Genomic DNA, 27,095 nt, shown 5'->3' with positions numbered 1-27,095 from the left:
TGTTTAGGAATGAAGAATGTACAGTATATATTAGTAAAAATAATACTTTGGTATGACTTTATTCATCTATATTTAATTTTCCTCAAGCAATTGTATAGCTAAGAATATGTGCCCTGATTCCATTAAGAAATATATTTAACATATTTAATTCTGTTAAAAAGAGAAAAGAGGAATCATAGGAGTTTTAGAAGGGTCCAAGTCAAATATATGGCTGTGTGGGAATGAGCTAGACCATTGTTTCCTAACTTTTGGTCCAGAGCATAGCAGGTTGGCCATGGCCAACCCCAGATGAAGCTCTTCCTTCTCGCTCAACACTCCAAATATGACGTTTACCCCCATTCACTGGTCTCATGATTATGTTTGATTCACAGCAGCAGCATCGCAGGTGGATCACAAACGATCCTGGATGACTTCCCCAACTCCTACTCTGACAATAGCGCTCAATTCACCAAGGAAGAAAAGCATTGATGATTGCGCTTGATTCATCAAACACTTTGATGCACTGATGATCATGTGGGTCCACAACCCCACAGTGTAAATTGTGCTCAGTTCACCAAGTGGGACCACTACAGTTCCCCTGCTCAGACAACTGCGCTAAATGTAGGGAGGTGATTACGAACATACTGGAATGAGAAAATCTGGGTTGTGACACCACAAAGGTGGGGAAAAGTAGACAACAAAATCAGTCATTTGCAACCAACAACTCGGAACTCAGAAAAAGTTCTGATCATCATTATTAATTTATGTGCAAAAACATATTACATCAAAAATATTCTGTGAAAGTGATGCCAGAAGAAGGTTAAACACCAGTCTGTTGCAACATGAGGGGAACTACTATGCCAAGCGATAGATAAGGTTTATAATAATTTAATTTATGATTTGATCATATGCACATAACAATACATCATAAACCATTGTTATTTCTGCTGCTGCATAACACGAATAGTCTGTATAAAATACTTTATATTCTATGTTCCTCACAGACATCAATGCAGTGCAGCATAGTACATTTTATCAAAATGTGATATTCTGTACATTTTCCAAGTGAGATGGAAAATAGCTCTCCAATTCACATTTTTTGCCTAAAGTTTACAGATTGTCTAGAATTAAGCTGTATTATCAAAATTGGAAGTTCCATCTTCAACTTGCAATCACCCTAAAATCATCAAAAAACATTCCACAGATAATCCAACTACTGCCTTTAAAGTAAATAATTGAAAAAGGTATAAGCAGCAGAAGAAAGGCATAACTATAATGGTACCTGTTTTAGATGGCTGATAGTCAGAATAGGGGGTCCTGCAGTTGAAGAAGGCAGGCTGAGCCCCAGGCAGTAAGGCCTTGTATGTGATTATAAGACCCTAGACAGTCAAGAGTCCTTTGCCCCCATCCCCTCCTTTTTTGCCCTTCTTAAATGCTTTATTGGACTACCCCTGGGTCATCATTCATTAGAATGGCCATTTGGGAGATATCCAAGAGATCCCATTCATATTCCACATAGCCAAGGAATGGGGAGGGGTATTTTTGTGATGGTCTGCAGAATGGAAAGTGAGCCTACAGCAGTGTGGCTGAGGTGGCAGTGGTTATATTATCCAGATAATCATTCCTAACAAATTATCATAATTATCAATCAATCATCACATTTTTACAACCTGCCCTGAAGGATAGAATTGCCTTTGTGACCTGTAATGTTTTCTCTCTAATAATAACCTTCATAAATTTATAAATACTTTTTACCACTTGAAATACATACGTACAGGCACACATCACCGAGAAAAGTCTCTGCTTCACAAAGCTCTAATTCTACATTAGCTCAAAATAATGCAAAACTCACAATCATTTGCAGGCTTTGACAACAATTAGAAATGTTTTAAATATCCTACTATCAATCACAGTAAATAACTGTGGATGTCTGCATCTTCCTGGGCTCCAGACATCATCTGCCAGTTTAAAGGCTTGGTCTGCATTATACAGTACCTATTTTTAACTTCTAATATTTGCCCCAAACCAGTGTGCAATTGTTTTTCAGGTTGGCTAGAGGCACCAGGTATATGACAAAAAAGATAGGCATAATATATCTTTTGTAAAACTGTGTCAGCAATGGGGTGCACAACTTTCATTTCTTTCATTACTGAAGCTATCAAGGTGACATAGTGTATATCGGTGGTAAAATAAATGACAGTGTTGTTATTAGCTTGTATTGATTTAGGAATTTATATAGATTAGTAAAATGTAATACTTATGTATGATTTTATTAGTTCATATGTCATTTTTCTCAAGCAACTGGGATGCTAAGAAAGGATACACATGTATTCACATACTTAGTTTTATACTTAGGATTTTTTAGGAGGCACCAAGGATAGATAGATAGATAGATAGATAGATAGATAGATAGATAGATAGATAGATAGATAGATAGATAGATAGATACTTTATTAATCCCAAGGGGAAATTCACAAATGTAAAAATACATAGGTTTGTGGGAATGGGTTAGTTAACAAAATTCTAGGTCATATGTATCAAACAAATCTGAAAAGCTCTGGTCAACACTGTTAATTTCTGCCAAAAACATATTGCATCAAAATGTTCTATGAAAGTGATGCCAGAAGAAGCTTAAAGAGTCTTCAGTGGGAACATTAGAAAATCTTCGATGTTTAATGATAGATATGATAGAATCAATTATATTCTATGGTCCCCTCTAACATCACTGCTGAGGAGTATAGGACATTTAAAAAAATGTGATATTCAGTATATTTTCTATGTGAAGATAGAATAAAACAATGAACATGAGTACTGTACATTTTTTTCAGAAAGGAGAAGGCCATCCCTACAGATGAGGTTGAGCACACAAATAGTCTCGGCGCCATGGAGGAGTGCACCCATGTCCTTTTTGTCTCCAATGCATTACTTTAATTACTATTGTCATTACTGCCATCATAATTGGCAAAGTGAGCATCATACTACCAGAACACTACACCACTCCTCACAATGTTCAGCAAAATGTCTGTGAAAGGAAATGTCACCAGTGATTTTTTTTTTCCATGAGATAACTTTATTTGAACACAAAATAAGAGGCAGAATTAGCACAGGACAACACACTATCACACTTGTGCACTCAGGGAACATCTTCAAGTCTTTAAAATCATAAGTAATACCACCCTGAGCAGAGAGGGGGTACTGTCACTAACACCTTCTCAATTTCCATGTGCATTTCAGATGCTTGCCAGCTGAATGATGAGTGACCCAGCTTCTGCTTCCTCTACATAGCCCCACCCCTTCAGATCAGCACTATAAAAATCCCAAACCACCAGAAATGGGGGGATCAGCTCTGCAGTTGGAAGGATCAATCCCACACCCTAGTTTTATTTGGACTGGCTGTATGCCAATCTTTTTGCACCCTTGTGTGCTATTTATTTTGCCTGTTTTCTAACCAACCAAATGAAACAGAGTTACTGACTGGTACCCCAACCCTTTATATATTTATTGTCTATTATTTGATTACAAAGCATCAAATGTAAACATCAACACACAAAAAGCATACCTGGGTGAGAATCAGACTTAACTCATGTCCTCTTCTTAATTTACTTTTGTTGCTCATATCATTTGACTGCATTATATTCTATTTATGTAACACACCTTGTGATAGTCTATCTGTCCTCGTATCAATCTATATGTATTTTCTAACCCATTTACCTATTTCAGGATTGGGGGAAGCCTTGAGAGAGACTGGCTAGATTGTGGAAACCAACCATAGACAGGACACCAGTTCTGTACATAAATTTGAATAGTATTCGCTTTATTGGTATTACACAAAATTAAGAAACGGATTATACATCTGATTACCTTCAGTCTAAAAATGAAGAGATATAATAACATTCATTGGGGTGATGCCGGCCAAATCATGCTGTAAGTCTTTTAAATTTATATCTTACATGATTTAACACAAATAAAAGAGAACTGTTGTGCCTTCATGTCACTCTTTACATTTATCCTCCACAAGATGTGGGATTAAAACTCCACATGCCTTCTCCCAGCCACCTATCGATGGCAAAGCAAGCTGACATCAGCCTACTGTACACAAATCTGTAATGGATACCCTGTGACATGAAAATAACTAAAAAAATGCTGAAACCGTGTGTTGAGATCTGCATCTACTTCACTTAATAATAAATTACTAGCTACAACTGAACAACTGTTTATTTCCACAAAAGGAGGAGGTACCCCTACCCCAGGTTCGTCAATGATAGCCTTTAAACAAATCAGCAAAGTTCATCTGTAAGAATGCTAGCTTCAGCCACATATTTTGTCCATAAAACTTCATGTTTCCTTGTATTTACCTACTGACAAGTCCCTCACAGCAGATTACTGCCAGCGTTAACAGTATGGAAGAGATGATGGATCACAGATATCCATGTAATCAGGAATGAATAGGTATGGAGATAAGTCAACGGCCAGTAACAAAAAGACACTTATTCCTTAACAGTGAAGCAACAAACGATAACATCAGCAGCCTCACTGATAGTTGCTGTTATCCTTATCAGACCACATGGTTTTTACCTTTATATTGTTGTTGAAGGATAACAGCAAGCTCCCTTGAAAGTCAGAGAATAAATCTCAAACTCTTTCCTTTTCACAGAAGATCTATCCGAGTGGATTTCGATAAGAAGGCTATTGAGTGGTAACAACATCTTCTATCAATTTTTCCGCCTGCCCTTAACACAGCTCTTTATATGTCCCAAAAGCCTCCTCATATACGTCTTTTTATTATGAGTCTCTCAGCCAGCTCTCCTGGGACCCAGGAGGTCTAGGAAGGTGACAGATAGATAACGCTATAGATTATCTCCCACAGATGTTTTCTTTCCAGTAGCCTCTGGCTATTCCCTCTAAGTAAACAGAGACTAAATAGAGATTGCAACGTAGAAACGACTCCCACACTCCACCATAATAAGCCTCCCCGCACAGAACACAAGGGACATTAGTATTTCTACCAGTAAAAGCAGGATGCTAGCCATTCCTGATCCTCACAGTGACACAAGAACATTTATGTTCTTATTTAAAATAATAAAGATCCAAACTATTATGAATCAGAATTCAGAAAATCAAAATACAAAAGGAATTTGGCCTAAAGGTCTTTCATGATATTATTTTTTTATAATTTTATGTCATTACTCGGGCAGCACCAGTGATGCAGTGTTTAATGCTTCTGACCCACAAATCTAGTATCCTGGGTTTGAATCCTGCATCCAGATGTTGCATATTCCCCCCTCATCTGTGTGGTTTTTCTCTTAGTATTCTGATTTTGTTCCCACATCCCCAAAGACAACAAGGTTAGGTTAATTGTCAATTCCAAACTGGCTCCCATGTGGGTGTTTACGCAAGTGTACCCTGCAATGGACTGAAAGTTCATCCAGGGTTTTTTTGCCTTCTGCCTAGTGTTGCCAGGATAGCCCAACTGAATTGGATTAATTGGGTCTGAGAATACCATGTAATTAGCCTCCTTAATTTCAAATAAAAAAAATTAATTGATATTCTTTAGACATAGTTTCCCAGATACGTTCAAAGGCCTCACTAAGCAGCTACCAAAATTGATGCAGCATAATATGAAAACAGGCATTATAATTTCACTTTCAAATGGCTACAGTGTATGGATTTCCCTAAGGAGCTAATGTTGCTTACTGTATCTCAAAAGACTGTGGAGGGCTTGGTGGGCTACAAAGATAATTATACAGCCATTGAAACAGTGTTTTAGTGAGATGTTATTTCAAATTTTCATGCAAGATTTGTCATACAGCAATATAAAAAGGCAGACAGTTTGGAATAAATGAATGTGAAATTCACGAAATTCAAATGAGGAGCTCAGACCTAACTGCAGATGGGTATGTTCATGTTCCCTTTCTTTTTCTAATGACTACAAACTTTAGGTGAATAATGGATTATCCATCCATCCATAGTTACATGTTACACCCAACAATGCACTGTTAAATTTTCCCTGTATAGAAATAAGTCTGCCCTGTTCTGACTCACACTGTTCAGCTGCAAAAAAGGCATGAATCAGAATGGCATAGGTAGTGTGACAGTGTCAAACCTCAGAACTTCAGTCTCCTGCAGGAACTAAAGAGAAATTAGCGTGAAAGAGTATTAAACACCCTTTCTATATTCAAGAATAAAACAAATCTGTGGACACTGTTACAGTATATAACATATTCCTCATTAATACATAAAGGCCATCTATGGTACACGTTTTAAGAACAGTAAAATGGCTTTAAAATGTATCACAAAAGATTTAAAATCTGAATTTGTATTATAGAACACTGCCAAACATGACCAACTTTGCTCAAATGCATGAAGCTGACGACACCAGGAAGTGCTGGAGGGAAGACGACTGGGGACACCCGGACGGCTTCCGGGTGCGCAGCCGGCACTTCCGCCACACTGGGGCGTGTCTACGGAGGAGTGCCGGGAAGCAGCTGGAGCCTATACGGGTTCCTATTTAAGGGGCCGCCTCCCTTCTGTCGATAGCGGAAGTTGGGTGGAAGTGGACAGAGCTGGAGAGAGGATTGGAGGCGGCCAGGAGAAAGGCACAAGGACTGTGAGGCCTGGACATTTGGGGGAACAGTGCTGGAGGCACTGGGAAGTGCACTGAACTAAACATTGTAAATATTAGTATAATAAACGTGTGTTGGGTGAATAACGATGTCCATCTGTCTGTGTCCGGGTTCAAGTCCACATATGTAAAATTTCTTGTGTTAATTTTATCAGGTTCATTGGCAAATAAAGCATATAACTACAATAAATAAAACTTAACAATCAGTAAGCGGAGTTGCAAAAATGAAAACTGTGTCCAGGAGCAAAAAGGGCAATGTGACTTGCAACAGTAGAAGGAAAGGATACATATTTTGTCTCTGATCACTAAAACTTAACAATGGCAACTTCGACCACCAAAACATGGGGTCATTGTTAAATGGTGTCACACACGCGCGCATGGGAGGCAGCTAAAGGGCTCGAGTGAAGGCAGTTCTGAGCCATGCCGGGATGTGGCAGAGCGCACTAACTCTCTTTCTCACTTCCCTGTAGACCTAATCCGGGAGGTTCCACCTGTCTCTCTGGACGTCACTTCTGGGACCGAGCCAATGGAGACAGACCTTGCCAGCTCCGGCCCCCCTGATGTCACATCCGGGACTAAACCAATGAACGATGAACACGTGCCCGACCCTTATGACCTCACTTCCTGTCTCCCCCTTTAAAAGCCTTCCCTTTTCCCTTCTGTGTCAGTCTTGTTTTGGACTCTGTTGTAAGCACTTCAGTGCTGTATTTCTATAAGAAAAAACGATTTTGCAGCCAGGATACCAAATATACGGGTGGCTGCCCCAAACCTTTTCTGTCTGTCTCGTTTTGTGACAGTGGCGTAGTCGGCAGGATGGAGAAGTCCCAGAAGAGAAGGGGACAGGACCTGCAAAACACCCAGGTGGGAGCGTACCGGGGCCGAGTATTCAGGCGGGGAGGGTGCCCCGTGGTTCGGCGAGACCCGGTGCGGGCTCCGCTCCCAGCACGCAGAACTAGGCCATCTAGAGAGGCCAGGGAGTGTGCGGGTGGGGCTCACCAATTGGGCTGCCCTGGGGGGAGACAAGAGGGACTCAGTATGCTCTCTTGGGGGAGAGTGCCTGCCCCCCAGTGAAACCACAGCCCCTTTTACCACCTTGGGGTGCCCCAGACTGGCAGGTGAGTAAAATAACAAGTGGAGGTTGGACCCTGAGAGGCCGACCAGTAAACAAGCCTGGTCCTTATGGGCAAAAGTATGGCAGTGGCTACGGCCCTTGGAAAACAAGCCCTACCAGGTCATTGAGCAGGTAGCGTGCTATCTGCTCCTGAAAGCACTTCCCCAGGGCTTCACCCAGCCGGTCTGGGGCGTGCAGTTTACGAACATGTCAGGGCTCATAGAGCTTCTGGAAACACAGAGGGCGGCCTCACACTCTGGGAGAGCAGAACCGTCCTTCTGCCAAACTCAGCCGGGGTATGTCCCAAGACCTAGCCCCTCCCTGTATAACCCGGAGCTTGCATCGGCGCGCGCGCGCTGGCACGCAAACCGCTTGGAGGCGAGGAGGAATGCAGGTGGAGGGGAGGAGGGCTTGGTGTGCTCTGACAAACCCGCTGGCGGTCCCGCATACAGACGTGGTGATCGTTAACGGTTTAAAACTTCCGCTCTGCTCGATTCCGCAGCAACATTTCCATTGTTGCCCGCCGCTTTGTGCTACCGCGACAATGGCTAAAATTCAAGACCAGTATAACCTGTGTCCACGGGAAACCCGCTGGTACAGCACCGCCGCTGTGTCATTAGCTACGGAGGATCAGTCCAGAAAGTAACCGTGGCAATCCTTCCTGATCCTCCACACCCGGTGATACTAGGGCGGGACTGGTCTGACATTAAAAGCGGTGAGACACATACCACTCCCGGGTTAAGTTGGGCCTCGTTATGGACGGAGATGAACCGTCTCAAGCTGCCTCCACGCCGTGTAATCAGCCGGCAGAGAGAGGTGAAGCAGCCGCCCTGGCTGGCGTGGCAACTCCGGCCGTCGCAGGCTGACACGCCATCCACCAACGCCGCGGCGGAGCGGGAGGAAACCACGCCCATTGAGGTCGGCGCTGACCCTCTCTCCGTGTTGCGGTTTCAATTTAAAAGACGCCGGCTTCTTTCAAAGGGAGCAATGGAATGACGACTCCCTGAAGTTTGTAAAAAATGCAGTGGTCCTTGTCAATGGCCAGCGCACTAGTCAGTCGATGCCACAGGGCCCCTACTTTGTGTTAGATAATGACCTCCTTTACCGTGTAGCAATGCATGACGGGCAGGAGACGAGGCTGCTGCTAGTGCCGCGTACCTTCCGGCGGCAGGTCTGCGAGCTAGCACACGCCCACCTCCTAGGTGGCCACCTGGGCACCGAAAAAACTCTGGAGCGGATCAAGCTCCGGTTTTACTGGCCAGGAATTAATGAGGAGGTTCGCCGCTTTGGCGCTTCCTGCCCGGAGTGTCAACTGCGACAGATTCCTAGGAGGGACCGTGCTCCTCTTGTTCCTATTCCCTTGATTGACGTTCCCTTCCACAGAATCGGGGTCGACCTGGTGGGACCTCTGAGCCCTCAGCCCGAGGACACAAGTACATTTTAGTCCTCGTGGATTATGCTACACGATACCCGAAGCTGTTCCGTTGCGCCAGCTACCTCTAAAGCCATCGCACGGGAATTACTAGGGTAACGCGCGTGGGGATCCCCAAAGAAGTCTTGACAGACCAGGGGACCCCCTTCACCTCGGAGACGTTCAAGGAGACTGCCAGATTACTGAAAATAAAGCATTTAAAACCTCGTGTATCATCCTCAAACCGACGGATTAGTAGAGAGGTTTAATCAAACTCTCAAGCAAATGCTACGTAAGGTGGTCAGCGAGGATGGAAGGAACTGGGATCAGCTCCTCCCCTCGTCCTTTTTGCCTATCGGAAGTCCCACAAGCCTCCACGGGTTCTCCCCTTTGAACTACTGTATGGGCGACAACCTCGGGCATATTGGATATTTTGAAAGAAGGCTGGGAAGAAGAGGCTCTTCCCACCACTAACATACTGGAGTATATCGCGCAGTTACGCGATAGATTTGGAAAGATTCGGCCTGTCCTTAAAAGTCACATGGAGGAGGCTCAAGCAGCACAGGTTCGCTACTACAACCGCGGCACGTCTCTTCGGGAGTTCCACCCGGGAGATCGGGTCATGGTCCTAGTGCCTACCTCCCACTCTAAGTTGCTTGCCCACTGGCAGGGCCCCTACGAAGTTAAGGAGAGGAAGGGACTGGTCGACTATTTGGTGAGTCAACCCAATCGCCGGCCAAAGGAGCGGTATATCATGTGAACCTGCTGAAACCGTGGAAGGACAGGGACCCGATCCCTCCTCCGCCAGCCCCGCCACTCTTCGCCACACACACGACCTTAACTTTGGCGCAGACTTGAGACCCAGGCAGCGGCAGGAGCTGGAAACAGTTATCCGGACCGCTCGAGAGGTAGTCAGTGAACACCCGGAAGGACCTCTCTGATTGAGCACAACATTGTGACAGAGCCCGGGTTGTTGTCCGAGAACGCCTACCGTCTTCCCGAGGCAAAAAAGGCTGAAGTGGAGCTTGAGATCAAGCGCATGCTGGAACTAGGTGTAATTGAGGAGAGTTATAGTCCCTGGTCCAGCCCCATTGTGCTCGTCGGTAAGCCTGACGGGAGTTGGAGGTTCTGCAATGACTTCCGCCGGCTTAACCAAGTCTCCCAATTTGATGCCTATCCAATGCCACGCGTGGACGACCTCCTCGAGAGGCTTGGACAGGCTCAATACCTGACCACACTTGACATGACAAAAGGGACTGGCAGGTTCCTTTAACGGACTCCAAGGAAAAACGCGCTTAGTACCCCTAGCGGACACTGGCAGTATCGTGTCCTTCCATTTGGGTTACACGGGCTCCAGCAACCTTTCAGCGCCTGGTGGACAAAGTGCTTCGGCCTCATAACTCATACAGTGCTGCCTACCTAGATGACGTGGTCATCTATTCCAGCACATGGAAGGAACACCTACAGCATGTCCAAGCGGTATTACGGACACTTGGTGAGGCGGGCTCGGATTAATCCCAAGAAATGTTTCTTTGGATTAAGCGAGGCCAAATATTTAGGCTACCTGGTGGGTCGGGGTACCGTAAGGCCACAGTGCTCCAAAATTGATGCCATTCTGAAATGGCCCGTCCATGAACCAAGCGGCAGGTCCAAGCCTTTCGGTTAGCGGGTACTACCGCCGGTTTGTACCCCGGTTTTCGGAGAAAGCGGCGCCCTTGACTGATTTAACAAAGAAGAGGGCCCCGAACATTGTGGTATGGACTGCAAAAACAGACACTGCATTTGGTGACTTGAAGAAGGCCCTTACGTCCGCACCTATTTTGATGGCACCTAACTTTTCTTTGCCTTTCATCCTCCAGACGGACGCTTCGGACACAGGCCTGGGAGCCGTGCTGAGCCAAAGTGTCGATGGTGTCGAACACCCCGTCATGTTCCTGAGCCGGAAACTGTTGGACCGGGAGACCAGGTATGCGGCGGTGGAGAGGGAGGCTCTGGCGATTAAATGGGCGATCACTCAGCTGAGGTACTACCTGTTGGGCCGTGAGTTCACCCTTGTCACGGACCATGCACCTCTACAGTGGATGGCCCTGCACAAGGAGTCGAATCCGCGGGTCACCCGGTGGTTTCTTGACCTGCAGCCGTACAAGTTTTCGCTCGCTCATCGCCGGGTGCTCTCCATGCCAACGCCGATGCTCTCTCTCGGGTTTACGACCTCTCGGTTAGGGTCGCCCGACCCGACGGGTCTGGGCTGAGGGGGGGGCCTTGTCACACACGCGCGCATGGGAGGCAGCTAAAGGGCTCGAGTGAAGGCAGTTCTGAGCCATGCCGGGATGTGGCAGAGCGCACTAACTCTCTTTCTCACTTCCCTGTAGACCTAACCCGGGAGGTTCCACCTGTCTCTCTGGACGTCACTTCTGGGACCGAGCCAATGGAGACAGACCTTGCCAGCTCCGGCCCCCCTGATGTCACATCCGGGACTAAACCAATGAACGATGAACACGTGCCCGACCCTTATGACCTCACTTCCTGTCTCCCCCTTTAAAAGCCTTCCCTTTTCCCTTCTGTGTCAGTCTTGTTTTGGACTCTGTTGTAAGCACTTCAGTGCTGTATTTCTATAAGAAAAAACGATTTTGCAGCCAGGATACCATAATATACAGGTGGCTGCCCCAACTCTTTATCTGTTCATGTCTCGTTCTTGTGACAATGGTTACTATGAAACTAAGAATCAAACCCCTGCAAGGAAAGGGACATAAAGCATTGCTGTACCAGGACCCACTGGAAACAGAGAATGCTTGTGATATGGCATAATCTGAAGGACGTGGGGACTACTGGGATGTGTAGTCTAATACAGTAATCTTTCAGCGAAATGTTGCTTTCCAGTTAATTAATGAATTCAATTCAGTTTGTTTTTGCATCGTTCTCCTCACAAAGTGCAGGCACAGAGCAGATGACACGACCAGCATTCAAAATTACATAAGTTGATTTTCCTCCCAAAAAAAGCACTGTTATTTATTTAACATATCTGTATTACACCTTAAATTATCCCAAAGTAATCAGTACATAAAAACTGAATTCACAAGCTGTGCTGCACCCATGTCAGTGCTACACAATTCCTATTAGTAATGCTACACACATGAAAAGTCAAAATATTTAATACTATAAAAGTAACCTATTCTGGTCTCATTGATGCCAATCTGTTTTGGATTGGCTTAGGATAGAAAAGTGCTGCCAGTGTGGCGAAGGATTCAGAGGGGTGCTTGGTGGATTCAGTGTGGAGTTAGCAGTGACATACTGTATGTTTAGGCAGACATTTTTATAACCTATCGGCTTTCTGTGTATCCTTTTTCCAAGCACAAAGGGAAAAGGCATTTGTGTAACATTTTAGTACAACAAAATACATCTATTACTCATTTAATCTTCTGTAACAAGACCTTAACACACTCTTTTGGTCTTCATAACACTTACAAAACCAGAGCAAATGGGTTATTCATCTCTGTGCAGTGTGGTGTATTGACATGATGGGAAAATTACTTGTTAATATGAAGGATTTGTGGGTCTAATACTACTGGACAGAAGAGAAGATCTGTGGTACAGTTTGCAAATTTATAGCTTCAAATCCACAAAAGATGAAAATGAATCACGTATCTTAAAACAGTCTTTTATTCCTGAATTTCGACACCTATCAGGTACCAGCCACTAAATATGGAATATCAAGAGAAACGTGTCTCAGTTAAGCCACCCCAGACCACTCCAAAGTGAAATCTTGTTAGTTGGTCACATTACAGAGATAAATAAACACTTTACTAATGTTTTTTAAGTGTTATGAATACATAAAGAAGCTTTGTTAAGGTCTTGTTACATAAATTAATAATAGATGCATTTTTGCAGTGTCTAAACTAAAGTGTTAGCAGCATTTGTTTTATGTATTTTACCAAAGCCGCAGTGACAGATCTGTGCCTTCCTTGCCTGCTCCCCTGCCAAGTCCCCTCATTACCCCCCATCCCAATTCATACATCCCAGCACACTATGTCACCCAGTCTGCAAAGTTTTTTACCCCACTGCCTTCAGTTAGATAAAATTCCAGTACGGTGCTCTCTTATACTGCGCTCTAGTATGCTCTAATCTCAGTTAAGATGGCCAAACATCATACAGTACAGGTGTTACAGCATTGTTCTTTCACAGATCATTAAACATCTTCTTGAACTCTCTACCTGTCTTCATCAACCTCTTCATGCTAGACATAAAACTCAGTGGCTCACTCCCCAGTAAATTTATGACTTCATAAACTTACTTTGGTGGCTGCAGTTTGGAAATGAAGAGTAACATGATGCCAATCTAAGAAAACACATGGATTACAGTAAATATGTTTCCAACATTAAAATCCATTTGCCAGCAGAACTTTCTCTACAAGCACTAAAGATTTGCAGATTACTCAAATAACAAATGGCATTATTTCAAAATAATGAACCTTTATGCTGTATTGAAACATTCAGTCAGATCTTTACATTGTGCACAAGAATACATTCTTCCATCCGTGTTCTAAACTACTTAATTTAGTTCACGGTCAAGGGGAGCTGTGCCTATCCTGGAAATACTGGGTATAGAGGGGGAGCCCACCTTGGGAGTGGCACCAGTCCTCACTCATGCTGGGCGAATTCTGACTTGCCATTTCACTGCAGTATATATCATAATAACCACAGTTTGACGTATTTTAATTTTTGAAAGTACTGGTAGTTTATTTTACAGTATCCATTTATTCATTTTCTTACATTTTTATTATTTTGTTCTGTAGATCCCAAACCCACAACAACAGCAGTGGGCATAAGATAGAAACTTTCACTGTGTGACAGGGTGGCCTATCACAGAACACACACACAAACTTCAAGCACTGACTCCAGGCCAATATAAAGTTGCCATTTAATATAACGCACACATGTTTTTAAGAAGTGAGAGGAAGCAAGAGGGCCCAGAGAAAACAGAAAGAAGATACTCATTTCACACTAGAGTTTAACTACTGTCTTGTCTGTCATAAGTTGTAACACTGAAATAGACCACCCAGAGATTTTGAGTTAGACAAAAATGATTAGAAAATGCATGAAAGAATAATCATTAGAGTTATTTACTGATTTATACATATTTACCTTAAACTTTTGTTTTAATCAAAAACAAATCAGAAGTCACAAGTACAAAAAACAAGCACTGGAAGGGAATCTTTTTTAGAGTTCCACATGAAGTAACCTTTCGGTTTAGAGATTGATCACTTAGTTCATTGCTAATTAATCATACTAGACTATTACAGAATTAAATTTGGAAACAGATAGGGTCACACACGCGTGTTTAGGAGACAGCTAAAGGGCCTGGGGAACTGTAATACTACACCAGACCAGGAGGTGGCAGAGTGTGCTGACTGTCTCTCTCAGTTTCTTGCAGACCATTCCCAGGAAATCTCACCAGGCTCCGGTGCCTCTGATGATGCCACGTCTGGCTCCGGCACCTCTGATGACATCACTTCCGGTTCTGGACTAGATGACATCATTTCCTTCCCCCGCCCTTAAAACACCATCTTACCTCCAAATAATCAGTTCTGTTTTGGACTCAGTCTTGTGAACATCTCTGTTCAAATATTTCATAAACTTTTGCAGCTGGGAAATAATATACGGGTGGCTGCCCCAAACCTTTATGATACCTGGAGACTCATTCTTATTACAATAGATGGATAACCTACCATAACCTATAAAAGGGGTAGCAGCTCATAGATCATATTTGATAATTGCAATAGATGACTGAATTTAGAAGCTCACTGAAATTTAACTTGGAACATACATTTTATGATGGGAAGATACATGTACTGCTTCGTAGGCACTTACATATTATTAGCATGTAAGCGATGTTTAGACTTACATGACTTACTAAGCAACTAAATCTATAATATGATAATGTAGGAGATTCTTATGATTTTGTAGATCAATATATATCGTAGACCTTAGTTATTATAAAACAACAAAATATACTGCTATCTTGAAGCCCTAAGTAAGGTACTAAAAATTTTAACAAGACGGAAAAGACTGAACAGTTACTTATAAATCCAACAATGTATAATAGTCCCAAGCAAATCATTGCTGATCCTTAAGACTCAAAGCCAACAAGGATGTTGATTAATAATTAAGATGACCTAAACTGGACATTATCTATCTAAACATCTGTGTTGCATTCCATTCAACAATTTGTGCAGTGCTCAGAACCAATTTACTGGGCTTTAAACCCTGAACTGACCAAATTTTGGTCTACCATTTTCATATGGCTAAGGCCCAGCCTTTTAATCTATCTTGTGGTATAATGACATGCCATGCCCCAATAAATAAATGAAGAAAACACGTATATACAATAGACCTTTAATATTTAGAAGCCATCAAAAACGGTAACAGTTGAGCGAAATGTGGTATCATTACTGCTTATCTTTCAAATATCATTTAACATTCCAATATGTGAGATGCACTAAAGTAGTTGCATCCACAAAATCTGAGCAGAATGGTTGTTTTTTTTCCCCAGGCTAAGCATATCTCCCACACCATCTACTGTAACTGCAGTGTTTCTTACGCCTCTGTGTGAATCTGCTAAGAGTGATAGAAGCCACGTCCATGAGCCCTAAGCATTTCAGTGCAACCTGCACAGGCTCTTCTCACCTTAATTCAGTTTTATTTTTGGGCTTCACTCATCAAACTGAAAATTCTTACTTGACTTGCATGAATTGGACAAACGTGGCTCCTTCCTTTAACATTCATCTTCTTTTCCCACAGTTTGTACACAAATGAACATAGGTAGAAGGGAAACCACATGACCAATTTATTTCCTTTACACAAAGCACACTTGCACTATTTGACATCCTATATGTAGCTTTACATGTGTCTTTTTACTTTACTGCAGTGGAAATGCATGTTGGTGATCCACTTGTTTAATCATTTACTTATAAATGGGAAACTCTGTAACAAACAGACACAGCTAAAAGTCATACTTATCAAATTTAGTCAAAAACCATTCAGGAAAATAAAAATAACATAACAATCCAATTGGAATAAATTCACTACTTTTGCAATGTAGTGTGGAAAGAAAATTGAAAAAATCTGACTTAGCAATACATATAACTACAACCAGATCTCAGCCTCTGATTAACAGATTATAATGAAAATCTGAAGTTACTGTTTTCTTTCAGGAACTAAGTCCAATAAGCCACAGGTATAGATCTATGGCTGATAAGAAGAGAATGATGTTGGTGTCTTTATTTGTCTTTATGTCACAATGGCACAAAGGTTTTTCATCACATCGCCACTTTCCAATGTCTCTAGTTGTGCATGAATCACTGCCTCTTGCTACAATACTTGAACAAATTGTAACCATAAAATAACAAAATAGGCCTAACAAAGCAAATAAATCCAACAAATAGCTTTCTTTAGACAAGGATAAAACAACATCTAAGTGCTCCACAGGACTATGCAATGCAAAATATTGAACTCTGTCCTTAAGAGGAACATCTCTGAATTTTCCAACAGCATGTTACAAAACAATTAAGCATCTTACCAATGTGTTCACATAATAGGTCGTGCAGGCCACTTGGAGCCTGGTTTAAAGTAAAATACCAACTACTATAATGTTTTTCCATCTGTTTGCTTCAGCTGCTCTCTATGAAGCAGTTACCACTACTGTTTTCTGTAGAAAATAGAACCCTAGTTTGGGCATTTCATCTCTGAACACAAAAGGGAATGAGCAGAAAAAATGGACCATTTTAAGACCCCTGCTTTATGTAACTGAAGATAACATACCCTAGTAACCATGTCTTCCATACTCAAGTCAGTGGGGATACCTTGCTTTTAACCTTGATCTAAACATATAAACATTCCTCGGCTCAATGTTGAAAATATACCACCTTGTTCAAACACCAAATCACAAATCATTAGATATCCTAAAAGGTCTTAGGAGGCCTACTGTGCTTGATATAGATGCTATACAGTAAACAGCACCATTAAAAGGTGGTGCAGCTTATTGAAGACCTTAACAACTCCGAATACCTTTCACAAGGTCTTTTAAACAGAAATATTTTCAGATATTGCCATTCGAATAAAAAGACTCAAGTTCTGTTCAATAACAGATCTCTCAATGGCTCATCTTTGTTTGACCTCAAGAGCTGAATTTAGATGTATGTAGTCCCTTAAAGATTTTGTTTGGTTCATTAGAGAGTCTAACAATCCATAATAAATCCTCATATTTCAAAATTGATTTCAGGAACTCATTATAAATTTGTAGAATGTAGATTGCAACAGTTTGTTGCTGAGAAAAGGATGCCTAATAGACAATGTAACACTTAACTATAGATTCTAGTAAACTGGCTGCTAAAAAGTCCAGATAATCCTTACATTGTTGATTCCAGAAGATATCACATATAAAGATTCATACAAGAACCCTCTTCACAGATCCCAGCACCTTGGTGCAAACATCAAAACGTACTACAGACAAAAAAGAGCTTTTAATGATTCAAAGAACTTGATGCCGACATTAAGAACACACTATAATCCATTAAGTATATTACATTACATAAAAGTTACAGCTCCAAATGCTCATTAAAGCCATGTTTTTATTCCAGCAGTTCCTTTGTCACTTAAACAATTTTAACAGAACCTCAGTGACCTTCACATTTTTTATGGCTTCACCAGCTTTTAGAGCTAAAAAAAATTATTGCAATTTGTTTCTGAACACAACAGAGAACACAAAATTGTCATAAACAGTAATTTCAAAACTAACAGTGAATAAAGGGTTTTTCTTTCGTGAATCTAATCTTGGACAACCAGAAACGTGTGGTGCCTTTTTTTAATGTCACAGTAGTGATGTCATGACACACGACTATTGGGAAGCTCATCCCAGCAAGCTTCTTAGCCTACCAGTCTCCTCAATGGCATTACCGATAAGAAAATGAAAAACATGAATATAACCACTAGATCCCTTAGCCTAAGACACCCCAAAAACCATACTCAAATAATTAGCAATCAAAAAATAAACAAATAAATAAAATTATAAGCCCAGATCATAACACAATGAAAGCAAAACTTTACTGGAAATAAATGGAAAGATTTAGGTTGACAACAATTATATTTGACATTATCATATTAGTACCTTCTTGAGGCAGCTCTCCTGCGGTGACATTTCATGGTCACTCAACATCTGCTAAAAGAAAAACAGAAGAAACTTATATTGTATGATAGGTATGAAATATATGCATATATAGATTTAAGTACAAATATAGACAGCATTGCACATGTTTAAAAGCACAAACAACCACAACCAGCATAACACATTTTGTGACTGAATAAACTCTAACAAACTTAAGTAATGAAGAAAACTTTGATTCTCTTCTAAATCTGTGTATCAAATACTGAAAATAGGTTAGCCAATGTTTTTCTAGAGTACCAGGAGAAGAACCCACTTATATACCAGAACATACTTCCACCCATCTCCACGCAGAGTGTCAGAGGGATAAGATTCAAACCCAGTCTCCTGGATCGAAATCATTGATATTACATTTTTTTCCTCCGTCTTTTCTGAGACATTTCTTTGCTTTCTTTAAAATTGAAATCATACAAATCTACTTATCAGCACTTTCTACAAAGATTTGACAGTGAAAATATGATGAGTTAATTAATAATAATGACCATATAAAAATCCTACAAATCCTACAAAAGCTTACTACAGCAACAGGAAGCATGCATGCAGGTGATTGATTCTGGCTGTCTGCTTGAAGATTTTGGTAATGAAATACTACCAATATTATCTACTGGCCTGTGAAATATTTTATGTCTTTTAAAGCTCATTAAGAACCTTCGCTCATGAATGGGCCTCTTGTTTGTGTCATAGTTCATTTTTTACAATTTCAGGGAGAGGTGTTTGCTCAATCGACATCAGTTATCTGGGATTACCAGCTAATATTAAAGAGAGGTCACAGTCTTAAAGGGCTTTTAGCTTTAAAGAGAATATTTTCTCACTCCCTCTTGTGTCTCATATGGTTGAACATTTGACTTCCTATGCCACACTTTGATCAAAATACTTAGTCATCAGGGTCAAATCAAATGCTAATGACAGAAAAGAGATGGCTTAATGGGGTGGGACTCAACTCAAATGTGACATGAAAGGTAAGAAGCCTGACAGTGGGTTATTGCCCTCTGGCCTCAGTACAAGAGAGCGACCCAGAAGATAAGGGAAGAAGTTAAGCCATACAAAGTGTGAGAATGAAAGATGTAAAGAGAATACAGCTGGAGTCTTTACTTCTTGGCCCTAAATTTAGCACTTTGCCGGTCTACTAAGTTGGCCAGTACTGACCAGGTTTCTTATATGACATCTGATGGTCAATAGGTGATTTTTTAGCCTTTGAATCTGTATCTTTTTTTTTTCTTAAATTATATTCCTTGCTGAGCCATAAGTTTATGTATAAAAGTATGATGTGAATCACGATATCACATTAACTGCTTTTCTAAAAATCAGGAATCACATATAAAACACTGTCAGTTCTAGAAGAAGCTGCTAACTGCTGGGTCCTGAAAAGGGATTTCAGATAGAAAAGGTAAACCTTTAGAATTTACAGGACACTTCAAGCTTCTACAAAATTGCATGAAAATACCTCTGTTAAGAAAAATGGTTGTTAGGAATTAATCTTAACGATTTAGTTAAACAAATAACAACAGTAACAAAATAGTAAGAATAATGTACAATATCTGATATCATCACAATAATTATATGTAAATGCAATATTTAAATGTTGAACACATTTCATAATCTACAGTATATACAGTATATAATGCAAAATTGACTCACTGACTCATCAACAAAAGAACTACTTCCTGTTTAGGTTAAAAACTTGAAATTGTACATTTAGGGTATTACGTATCTGCTAAGAAAGGACATTCTGATATATCAATATTTTGGAGCTAACACTCCCTATATTTGAAAAACAAAATACCCAAAAAATCTCAGAAATGGTTTGACTGATTTAATTGAAATTTGGTGATATTATTGAATAAAAAAAATTAGCTTACATGTAAGTTTTTTATTTGCCAATATTTATTAAAATCATGCTAATATACATGCTCTGTGCTGCACACTTTATGCAAATGAAGCATGCAGCAGAAGTGACTGACAGCACCACTAGAAGAGGTGGTGATTTGGACAGGAAAATAAAAATGTGATCACAGTGAGGAGTGAAATGGAAAGAGAACGTTCAGCAAAGATCAAGGAAGGTGTGAAGCTCCATGGTTAGTAAGCATGCTATAAACTTTGAATGCTGCTGCCATGATGCTGTGGCTGTGAGCATTGCTGTTTCTTCACTAGAAGCAAAAAGGCAGGAAGAGAGAAGCAGAGGTAGAAGTGGTATCCTTGGAGCCAAGACAAGGCGTAAGTTTAAATTTAATGAGTCTTCCTTGAGTTACTCCAGTGAAATACACACTTGCATCTATGGACTTTGAAAGGGGATTTCCACCGCGTATTCCAAAATCGTTTACATTTATATGTGTGTCTGCTTACTTTGACTGGGGATGTCAAACACACCTGTTCTCCAAATTTCTTAACATCTAGATTCACATATGAGGACTTTAATATGGAACCCCTGATCATTTAAAAAACCACCAAAACATAGTACTGGTAGTTATTTTCTTACTCTTAGAGAAGTAGAGAAAACAATCCCAAAAGTAAAAACATTTTTTTTTATTCATTGCAATATAAAACTTATATGTGCAGCCTGAAAGAGTAATTACTGTTTGTAAAAAAAATAAACACGATGCAGTAATAACACTTTATTGTTTGCCTATAAGTGTGGCAAAAAATAAAAAAATACACTATATACACTTTTGAACATTAAACTGATGACAAATGCAAAAAGAAATAGTTGAGTGAATGATGTAAACAAGATTGTAAACATCTAATAATAATAATAGTATATAGTCAAATTTCACATTATTCCTACTGATTATCCATTTCAATTCAAAAGAACACACTTTCTTGTAATATTATGTTTTATCATCATCAACAAAAGCCAAGTCACTAGGAAATGCAGGAACTGATCTAATGTAGGAATGATTTAGTCACGGACGACTGAATAGAGAGTGTACAACAGTAAGTTGCTTTAGGGAGCTAACAATATTATTTTTACTTATTATTTGACTAATGGCTTTTTCCATAGCAGCTTACAACATTTGAGATACAACTGTTTTCTTTTTATTATTTATCCAAATGGAGCTGAGGCTGATGCTCATGGTCACACAATATGAGTAACAGGATTTGAATCCACAACCTCTGGGTGTGACGTCCTAGGTCTAAACCCTTGACCACTACACCACACTGCCTGTCAATAACATTAGCCTCTTGAAAAAAACATTAAAAAGTACATAAAGAAATGTACTTGGTTACATAGCACTTCTAAGACATCCAATTTACCTGATGATGCTATAACTGAGGCCTGTTGTCGAGGCCGGGTAACACCGCTAATAAATAAATAAAACCTAAATCAATGTAATAGTTTGCTAGAGTTCAACTAATTTTTTAAAACCCAGTGTTTTAATTGATTTCAATGGAGGTGGAATTCTGCAGAAAGCAAAGCTGCAGGAAACATTTGGAGTAACCACAGTTACCCCTTCAGGGAAGGAACACCTCAACCCAAGTAACCATTCTTAGAGGCATTTGGGGCCACAGCTTTGGATGAAGAGCCAGTAGACGGCACACCACAAACATTCATATTCACAGTGACTCATACTGGGCCATTTAAGAGTTGCCATTTAACTTGCCAAGTAAATCTTGGGGATGTGGTAAGAAAATTCAAGTAGCAGAAGAAAAGCCACACAGGCACAGGGAAACATGCAAACTCTAAACCAACAATACCAGGATTAACAAGTACCTTCAAGATGTGGGACAGCAGTGATAACCACTCTGCCACTGTCCCACCCTTCCATGGAAAAAGGCACAAATGACGTTTATCCCATTTTATGCATTTTGGCCAAATTGATTTTTTAAAAACTGTGATGTATTTTAAAAGTGTATAGAAACAAAAGTTAGAAATGAACAGTATCTGTAAACCTTATGTGCAGAACATCCATTCCATGATCTGACTCGTGAACTGTAACTGTGTAAAAATGCATTGACCCAAATAATTCAAATAAATAAATCTCTAAATCACCACAGTTAAAGAAAACTATATGCAAGAAAAATCCATTTCAAGTGAGTACAAGCAGCTCCATTCTCATAAAAAAAATACAGCTTTGGCATATTTTTAGTTCCACTACAAGCTTGACAAGGTTCCATAAAGATCACCTGGAATGATTATTTGGTTTATGCAGAAAGCCAGTAATGTAAATCGAGCATGAGGAGGAGATGAAACTGAAAAGAAGTACAGTCACATTTCAAATTCCTAACCAAGCACGTGACTGCTTATCTTCTTATCTTCTCCAAAAGTTAAAGTCTGGGAAAGTCTTCTCATATGGAACCTTGAACCCACAAGCACAAAAGAAGGTTCATTGCTGAACACTTGAGCTTTTAATCTTACCTCGCTGCTTTTGTAAGTGTGTTTGGGAAAAGTTAAGGATGGGCTTTGAATGAGTGGTGGGTGTGAATATCACAATGTTAGCAGATACTGAACTGTGCTCTTCCTTCTTTAATTTCTTCTTTAATAGTACGGAATTCTAAAAGCATGATGTTTAAGAAAGTAGACGACTTCATGGAAAGAGCTGGTTGTTTATTACGGATAAGCAAAGCATGTAAAGAGCAAGTATGCTTCAAAGTGAAAAAAATAGAAACTGTGTAATTTCATTTTTTGGACATTTTTAACAAATGCCAAACTTGAACATGTGACACTCAAAAACAGATAGAGAAGGGAAAGAAATATATAGAAGGAGAAGGATCAGTAATAATAATAGCAGGTGTCTGAAATGCCCCATGATGTATTCCTCTACAAGATGTGGTGTTTTATTTTCAAAAGTAGGCAGCACTTATTGTTTTATTTTTTCTTTAAAAATTGTAAATGGACATTTTTTGAAGCTGAGAAAATATCAGGTTGATACTGCAAGAACAAGACCTATGATGTATCTGATTAAAATTCACTTCCACAATAAGCTCCTGATAAATAGTTTTCTTGTAAATACCAGGAAGCTGAACAACAATCTGATAAAGTTACTGCCAAGATAAACATTGAGAGAACAGTGATAGCGGATGTCACATTTGACAGGCCAGGCCTTACAAGACTAGTTAAAAAAATATTATTAAATATAATCTCTGCTCATTTAGTTTTTTTTTTTTTTTGTATTCTTATCAATGTCTCGGAGCCCGCTGTAAATATATCTGAGACAAGCATACAGTTTTTGAACTTTTTAAGTCATGAATTCAAAAAAAGATCATAATGGAAGTGGATCAAGCTGTCACTTCAGAAATGATATACATATTTCCAGGGTCGCTTCTAGGAGTAGGCCAAGTAGGGACCAGCCTAGGGGTGTCATGCCTTTTGGGGTAGCCCCCTGCTCGACCGCGATCTGTGACCACGACTGATCTCCAAGGGGGACAGCCCCCCTTCTTAATTGACTTAAGTTACTAAATCCAACTAATCTAACGGCTGTTCTCCATAAAAATGTACGTCAATTGAGGATTTAGGATCATTCAAAATGTACTGATAAAGATGTGACAACTGAGTACCAGACATGAAGCAGAGAAGGAGCTTGCACTGAATTTCTAAAAGAATGTATAACCCACACTAGAGCAGGCAGCTAAAAACTTACTTATGCTAAAGAAATACTAAAGAAATATTGTTTCTTACTTTATATATTTTATATGTAAATATGCAATTTGCTTGGTCTCTTTGTGTTCTTGTGGACTTTTTCCATACTGCTCTTTGATGTAGCTACATAGGCCCTGTATGAATGAGAATGAGTAAATGCATGAGTATGCCCTGTATTAGACTTAGATCATGTTCTGGTGTTGTTGCCATGCCATGCTCTATGCTACCAGGTTAAAATTTGGCCCCTGTCACTCTCTGTCCGGCTAATAGATCCAGAAAACACAGAGATAGCTATATAGAGTGTGCTGCATTCTTAAAGTTCTCATCCCAGCAAAATGGCATTAGGCTTCCCAATTAGAACTCCACCCTAAAACTACCCTTGACAGAAACATTTCCTTGCCCACTACCAGTACGATACAAACTCTCTTCTAAATATGTTTCACAGAATTAGTTGTGATTTCCACTTCTATTCCTGGGCAGCACAGTGGCCACAGCGGTAGCGCTGCTGCCTTGCAGTAAGGAGACCTGTGTTTGTGTCACAGGTCCTCAGTTTGTGGAGTTTGAATGTTCTCCCTGGGTCTGCACAGGTTTCCTCTGTGTGCTCTGATTTCTTCCCACAGTCATGTAGAATTGGTGGATATGTGATACTAAATTGGCCATAGCGTAAGGTTAGGGTGTGTGTGTAGGTTTGCCCTGCGATGGACTGTTCCCTCCTTGCGCCCTATGCTAGACTTCATACACTTCACCAATAGTTAAATTCACTGACTAATACAGCAATACCCACATTGGGGCTTTAGATGCCAGTGAGACCAAAATGTGTTTTTGGAGACTTCAGCAAAACTTCCCAACCTTAACTTTGACATCTGAAAATGTACACCTGGGAATCACTGGATTCACCACTTAAACTACTGCTGCTGCTACTGCTGGTTGGGTTTCAGCATTTCCAATATTCTGTATACTGGCTCAGAAGGTCCTGCTATACTAACTTCTTGCCTATTTTGAGAAATTATCATTGAATAAAAGAGATGTCACAGAAACCTCCCAGAATGCAAAACTTATACACATGTTGAGGCTTCTTAGATTTTCAGAAGATAGTCTTTTTACAATTTCTGTAGTCTGCTGTACTTTGTTCTGGAATTATTTCCTTCGTTTCTCCCCAACACATGACTTTTAACCTTTTCAAGCCTCCTTTTACTTCATTCTTCAGCATACAGTTAAGCAAGTGATAAAAATAGACAGCGTGATAATTTAAATTGCACCACACCCTTGCCTTTGCTGCCAAAATCCACATACGTATCCCCTACACCCGCCTGGAACCTTAGATGTGTGTTTTCCCTAAACTTTCTTAGTAGCTGAAAATGTCGACAGGTAGATAGATATGTATGTACCAAATGGTGTTTTTATTATTGTTCATCTTTTATTCCTCAGTAGTTTTGTTCAAAATATACACTTTTCTCTAGAGTTTTTAATAGCTGGCCTACTATGTATGGGTCATTTCACTTCCTGCTTTTACCTCTTCTTTGATGTACGGTCTTGTTGACATTACTGCTTATATCTCCTTTTATAAGCTGCACACAACACTTACTGCTCAGAAATTTCTCTTTGGTAATTGCTTAAAAAATCAGGATAATTAAAAGATGTGCCCCCACATATGCACATACAAAACATTTACATTTTGTCAAGATGAAGCATTTTATTATGTATTAATTACCCCAATGTTGAGATTCTTAAACATATATTGAATTAAAATAAATTTTTAATAAACTGAATTAAAATAAAAATGGAATTGTCTTTGTGATTAGCCTCAAGGCTCTTTTTATAAATACACATACCGCCCTGAAAGAATGGACTTGTCATTTGGAAAGGGTAACATGTGCCTATGAAAGTCTCAGAAAGTAGGCAAAAATATTTTGGTATGAATATGCACATTCCACTGCATCAAGAAGCTTTGGAAAATATAGGGGTAATAAGAAAGTAGCTGCAGAGTCCTGGCCATCAAAGTGACCATCACTCATTTTGTAGTCTGCAGTCATACTGCTACTTTGTTTTATTAGCTACAGATCGAAACTGACACTATGCTTCATATCTGTCATATAAATTTATTAAAGAGGACAGCTCTGCCATTCATCAAACCTCTTTCTCCACCAGCCCATAGCTGCTGCTGTTGCTCTCAACTCCATATTGACAGAACCATAGTGCTGAATGCCAACCGAGACAGTATTTATTGATAAGCCATTTAGCAGGATGATCTGTAATAATCATAAGTGAGTAAACAAGGGGCTATAGATTTTGCTCTAATAGTCACCCTGACAGTTGCATGGAGTAAATCATGGTTGGCACTGCCAGAATATTAGGTTCATGAGTGGAATAAGCTTTTTGGATATTAAAGAGCTCCCCCGACCCTACAACATCACCTTTGGCCTCATATTTCTATCACAATGCGAGCAGTTTGAAAAAAAAAACAACTGTGGTGCACATTAAATCAGCTGCAAAAGGCCAAGGATTGTTTCCATTTGAATTCTTCCACAAACAAAAAATGTTAAATTACTAAGATTACGTAGGTCAAGCGAACAGAGGAAAATGCAGGTGAATATGATCAATTTGCCCTGAAATGCCCTGTTTTCCTTCCACATCCCAAAGAACTTTATGCCACATTGGCTGCCAAATTGAAATTGGGCCAGAATGAATGAGTGCAGGCGTGTGTATTTGTCATAATTTGACATCTGTTTTAATTTTTTAATCATTTCTCGTCCTCAAAAAAACATTAAGATATCATTTTGGCAGTTTTTGAGATCAAGGAATTCAGTAATTTAGAATACATTCTCCAGAGCGCCATTTTTTAATGGATACCACCATTTTGTGCCTTTGTTTTGCATGGCTACCAGGTAGTTGCAAAGCCGGGTGACCAGGAGTGTGCAAGGCGTGATTATGGTGACAATATAAAGGTTAGCGGTGTGCACTTTCTGGTTGTCTGTGTTTACAGATTTTTCTTTCAAAATGTGGCATGCTGCTTGTTACTGTATATTAATTTTTGATCCCCTAGTTACGCACTTCTTTCATATTTGTCTTGGTGTATGTGACTATCTTCTTTTTGACCCTTTCTCTCAGTTCTTTCCTGTTTTGATTTTTGCCTCACATCTTGGGCTATGTTAAAAATAATGTTTTTGGCGTACTGGCAATG

At 40.2% G+C, this 27,095-nt stretch overlaps 1 protein-coding gene across 6 annotated transcripts in view; it reads right to left on the bottom strand.

Moving 5' to 3' along the window:
- The window catches only part of prdm16 (PR domain containing 16), a 427,363-nt gene that overhangs the window by 199,411 nt on the left and 200,857 nt on the right, over window positions 1–27,095 (bottom strand). For 5 of the 6 annotated variants that reach the window (XM_039756090.1, XM_039756088.1, XM_039756093.1 and 2 more), the window contains exon 3: window positions 18,286–18,336. In XM_039756090.1, the coding sequence (XP_039612024.1) occupies window positions 18,286–18,336 (51 nt within the window). The remainder of the gene's footprint in view (window positions 1–18,285; window positions 18,337–27,095) is intronic. The other variant, XM_039756089.1, reaches the window with a different exon arrangement.

This window comes from Polypterus senegalus, chromosome 6 (assembly GCF_016835505.1).
Source record: "Polypterus senegalus isolate Bchr_013 chromosome 6, ASM1683550v1, whole genome shotgun sequence".
NCBI classification, from domain to species: domain Eukaryota; kingdom Metazoa; phylum Chordata; class Cladistia; order Polypteriformes; family Polypteridae; genus Polypterus; species Polypterus senegalus.
The sequence above is the reverse complement of the archived record's forward strand: the minus strand, read 5'-3'. Positions and strand labels throughout refer to the sequence as shown.